The sequence below is a fragment of the Halichoeres trimaculatus genome, unplaced genomic scaffold (assembly GCF_033239565.1).
Source record: "Halichoeres trimaculatus isolate MK-OKI-2021-1 unplaced genomic scaffold, fHalTri1.1 fHalTri1_scaffold_9, whole genome shotgun sequence".
Taxonomy (NCBI): Eukaryota; Metazoa; Chordata; class Actinopteri; order Labriformes; family Labridae; genus Halichoeres; species Halichoeres trimaculatus.
In genome coordinates this window covers 22,852,655-22,857,958 of record NW_027437188.1, presented here as the reverse complement: position 1 = coordinate 22,857,958, position 5,304 = coordinate 22,852,655, and the positions used below count along the sequence as shown (strand labels likewise).

Below are 5,304 nucleotides of genomic sequence, written 5' to 3'. Positions count from 1 at the left end.
TATCTAGTCTCCTGTGCACTAAGTCTGTGTGAAGAGAAGTTTTCATTTAAAAACACTGTTCTTGTCTCTGAGAGGTAGTGATCACATGATTAAAGCCACAGGAGTTCAAAGAAATCTTTATCGTTGCATACTTCTTCGGGCCTTGATGAGCTCTCATGACTTCAGGAGTCAGAGGAAGCAGGTCCGAGCTTTTCTTTCCACTACACTGCAGTACTTCTCAGAGAGCCCGGTAGCCCTGTGTATTCACAAACACACAACATGTTAACAAACGGACTCGAGAGTTTTTCTTGTCCAGATATCAGTCACATACTTACTTGAGCTCCTTTAGTTTCTTCTCTCTTATCTCATCAAGGCGCACACGCCTCAGCTGGGTGTCCTCCATTAAACAGGCCGTCTCCTTGGAGATCTCTCTCTGTTTAGCGATGGCTGACAGCTCTCGCTCTTTTACCTGATGTAGGAGAGCCTCAGTGTAATGCTTTGCTTTTAGGCGCCGCTTTTCCTCTGCCTCCCTCTCTTTTTTGATCATTTCTTTTTGTGCCCTTTGTGGAGAAGAAAAACTGGTGTTAATGGAAGGATGTGGCTCGCTGTTAAATACTCCAATTCCATTTAAGTTTAGACATAGTCTTAAATGTTTTTGTTTAAAAAAAAACAGGATTTGATGTTTTGCAAATATTACAATTTTTCCTTTTTTTAAATATGGCAGACATCAAACCAAATAGTAAAACTATGAATTTCCCATCTCCGTATGATGCACAGAGTCCTTTTCTGCTTTTAAGAGATGTCTGAAGACTGGTCTGTTTAGGGAACACTTAATCTGACCCTTCTCTTTGTCCTCAGGGGTAGAATGAATCAAAAAAGTCTCAGACCTTAGTGAATACTTAGCACTGATTACTGAATGTTGTTGAAGAGTCGTCACTGTGTCTGCTAAATGAAAAAGTAGAAATGTAAAATGGAAAGATGTTTTATGAAAATGATGTGCTCATTTTTAATTAGATGTCAGCATGAAGCTTACGGGCCAGAGACATCAACACAAATAAAAATACCTGGGTGAATGTCTCCTAACTAACTATGCCATTCGTAAGATTAATAGAATCTGGGGTCACCACTGTAGAAAAAAAAAGCAGACTTATAACTGATACTGGTTGTAACCTTGGTGCTGTCAGGGTGGGCCCATGACTTAAGAATTAGATCTGACTCTAGTTGAAATCACTTCATGAGCCCGGAAAACACAGAAATGCAGATTAAAACTGTGCCACATAACCAGAAAAAAAAATATTCTGAGATGGAATTCAATAACCGATGTTTTTTTTGGAAATCATGGACACTTCACCTCCCCCAGGCGCCAAAAAAGAGGAGAAGGGAGGTTATTTTGACATAACTGGGAGGGTACTATTAATCTCAAACAATAACAACAGCAACAAGATGCCAACTGTTCCTTGCACTAAGTTCAACAGCATGACTCTGTACTACGAGAGTCAGGGTACATCTCAATGACAAACACGCCCCTGTCCAAACTGTTTCTGGCATCAAAATTAAATATTACTTTTTTAAAAATATTTGATTTGCTGTCTTTGCACCGTTTTAATAACAAAAAGGCCTTTTTGTGATTTGCAAACCCATCACAGTCTTATATATCAACATTTTAACAAAGCGTCCCACATCTGCGAGAATTAAGGAGTAACTATGAACAAAAGAAACAAATATTTTAGTCGTAACATTTCTGTGTAAGTCTTTTCACTTGTTCTACCACAGGTTTTCTGACCTCAGAATCCGCTCGACCTCTGCTTTTTCCCGGGCAGCCTCAATGGACAGGAAGTGCTCTTTGCACTGAACCTGCTCCAAGTGAGCAACTCTCAGCATCGCTTCTTCTTGGGCTTTTTTTTCAGCCAGCTCCTTCTCTTTCTTCCTCCATTCTCTGTCTGCGACCTCTTGGTTCCTTCGGAGACGGATTTCATCCTTCCAATAACACACACACAGGAAAAAAAGTTAAACTTGTTTAACGTCTTACGTTCACACTGATCTTACTTCTTGGTTGGTTTTAATTCTGACCTGCTCAGCTGTGTAGTCATTTGCTCTCTGTTGTTGGGCTCTCAGCCTGGCAATCTCTAACTCCTTTTCTTTCTTTATGCGTCTCTGCTCTGCTTCATATGCCACCTCACGCTCCTGGATCGATCAAGACATTTCAATGTGTGGAGAAAAAAAGCTTAATGAGACTATTTTAAAGTTGTTTCGAACTCTCTTATATATGTTTCTTGTTTCTGTGCTTTGTATCTTACCTGTTTGTTTCGAATGTATTCCATGTCTCTCATATCTGCCAGCTTCTCCTCCTCCTTCCTTAGCTCCTTGGCCTTCATGGTCTCAGCATTGATGCGCATGACCTCCTTCTGCAGCTGCTTTTGTGCTTCTCTCTTCCTCTCCAGGCCCTGGAAGTAGACAATCCGCCGAAGATTAAACTGGCTCACATGCATCTGACAAAAAACTCAATTTTTATGTCAATTTTCTGGGTTTCACCTCTTGGTCTTCCAGGTCCATTTTCTTCTGTTTTTCATGTATTTGCTGCTTTTCCTGCTCTTTAAGTTCCTCAAGAAGTTGCCTTTTCTCACTACGTTCCTGAATTTGGTTGTAAATTTCCTGCATCCCACTGTAAAGTAGTTCATCAACAAAACATAACTATACTAAACTAGATGCTTCAAGTTGTTGAAACAGACCTCCATTGATGACTCCCCCTCACCCCAGTCTTTGGTGTTTGCGCAGCTCATCAATCTGATCCATGGTTTCCAGTATCTTCCGGCGCTCCACTTCCATCATGTTATCCAGGCGCTTCTCCTCCACTGACATCTCTACCTGGATCTGTTGTTTCTCTTTGATCTGGGCATCACGTGTGGCCTGACACTGTACACCCAGGATGAGCTGAGGGAACCCAACACACAAACACCATGTTGGTGAGGGTCATACAGAAATGACTATATGATGAAAAGTTTTTCACTTTTTACACTTCTGTTAACACAACTGCTCTCTACCGTGTTGAGCTTTCTGATCTCTTCCTCTTGTTCAGATTTCAAGGCATTGGTGTGCTCTACCACGCGGGTTGCACAAGCCTGAGACTGTAGCTCCAGCTCTGTCAGTCCATTTTTTTTCTTGTTTTTTAAGTTAGCCTCAAGGATCTCATGTCTCCAGTCCTGTGCTGCTTTCTGGGTGAATAGAGAATTAAAAGAAAGAAGGGAAGGGCTTTATGTCAATTAACAGGTTTGTTAGCTAAATGACACTTTTGACAGGCTGTTACAAGTTTTTTTCCCTACAGTTTCCTCCTCCTTTTTCCTTTGAGAAGCCTCTTTCAGGCCCTGCTTCTCTTCTTTTGTGAGAACTCTTGACCTTGAGACAATCTGCTCATACTCGGCTGATGGTAGGATAATGGCCAGTCCTGAGGAATCCTTAACTCTGAAAATGATATGAAGTTTGACACAGTTTGCTTTATTACATAAAAAGATGTCATCTAATTGAGATTGTAAGTGAGGTTAGCCCACCTCAGATTACGAATGAGGTCTCTAGTTATAACTTGAATAGTCTCCCCATCTTTGTTCCGCTGGGGCAACTTCTTGGCCTTGCATGATGAGTTTTCGCGCATGCCCTCCTGTGATGACAACATCCAAAAAAAACTGATTATCTATACACTCTGCATTTCTCATTGATGGTATGCGATATTTTAATACTTCACGGTTTGACACAAGCCACAGATGTAAAGGAAAAAAAAAAAAAAAAAAGTTTTTTGAAAACTTTAAATAAATATGTCTGAACTCACCCTCATTGGTTTCCCGAACAGGGTTTCATCTACCTGAGAGGTTGGGGCTATGGTACGGTACTTGCGAGTATTAGACCTGCTTCTTGAAGATTTGAGGCTGGATTCCCGTTCCTTCATGAATTAGTAAATCCCATTAATAAATGACTTGTAAATTGTATTTAATCTCATTTTTGCTTGAAACGGGTTTCACAACTCTATTTATATAGTACATTAAAAACAAGGGTTTACACGGAGGCTTGACAGACAGCTGGATATAACCTACACAAGAAAAAAAGCAGAAGAACCCAAGGTAAAAGACAGAAAAACAGGATTTTTAACATGCAAGAAACTTACCATGACTATTGGTTGTTGGTTAAAACATGTGAAACAGTTGGAGTGTTAAAATGTGCTGATGTTATCCGAAGCAAAACGTTTTTGAATGACTGTTGTATGTTGCCATGGGTACGAATACCATGGCAAAATGGAGGCAGGGCTATTTGACGTCGCACTTCCCTTCAGCTGCGGAAGTACCGCGAAATATAAAGTAAAGTCAAGCAGTTTCAGCGAATAACCACAAAACGCAATTTTTTACCCAAACACCATCACTTTGACACACAGCAAACGACTCCTAGCTTCTAGAGAAGTCAGATAGTTGGAGGAGAATATCACCATCCGTGGGTATTCAGTGAACGAACGTATTTAGTGGGAAGGTCCAGCATTTACAGAGAGAGGTTCGAGCCTACAGGTCAGTCGGGGCGTATTACTGCTTTAACTGTTGATATTTACAAGTTTTGGATATCAAGACATAAACTTTTTCCAATAAACCAGAACCCTTTTAAAGTATAGACCAGCACACAAGACTACTCAGTATAAGTAAGAGAATGAGCTCTCTGGCCATGTTTATAAAAGACAGAACTGCAATGTATATAGCTATAAACAGGGCTTGATATTAACTTTTTTGCTCACCATGCCACTGTGACCAGTGGTATCCCTGAGTTACTGGCCACTCAGTAGTTTCACTGGCCACAATTTGTTGTTGGATAATTACGTTCAATATGATTAAAGCCAATGATATCATGCTAAAGTTTACTTTAAAACTATTTACAACCTCTTTGAATGTAAATGACCCCTATGCACACTCAAAACAAGACTAGCTACATCAGTGTTAAAATCCACAGGTCCTTAATCAGGTATTCAGCTCTGATAAAGTTGTGTGTAACATTATCCTCCTTTCATGCGAAAATATGCAGTCTATTAAGTCATAGTAATTAAAATAGTAGTTTGTTATTGCTTATAATAGTATTGGTAAAGGGGATTAATTGAACTAATAAAAACTCAGCAAGAGACACTGCTAAAATATTTATTAACGATTGTAATCAGAAAATCATTTCTTTTTTCATGAGAATGACAATGAAGAAAGGTCAATTAAATTTCCTCAGAGCTTTCATCATCAGTCATCTTGTTGCTTGTCTCTCTGCTCCATGTTTGAGATAAAATTCAACCCGCCAAAGGCCTGTTGCATGGCC

General features: G+C 39.9%; 1 protein-coding gene across 1 annotated transcript; it reads right to left on the bottom strand.

Moving 5' to 3' along the window:
• Positions 1-71: 71 nt before the first annotated feature.
• Positions 72-4,237, bottom strand: cfap45 (cilia and flagella associated protein 45). Its single transcript, XM_074679318.1, has 12 exons — positions 4,133-4,237; positions 3,800-3,910; positions 3,525-3,631; positions 3,300-3,438; positions 3,021-3,191; positions 2,732-2,910; positions 2,512-2,641; positions 2,277-2,423; positions 2,050-2,163; positions 1,763-1,956; positions 315-539; positions 72-235 (listed from the first exon to the last, which is right to left on the bottom strand). Exons 1-12 carry the CDS (start codon positions 4,133-4,135, stop codon positions 169-171), a joined length of 1,587 nt encoding a protein of 528 aa, XP_074535419.1. The 5' UTR covers positions 4,136-4,237; the 3' UTR covers positions 72-168.
• Positions 4,238-5,304: the final 1,067 nt, after the last annotated feature.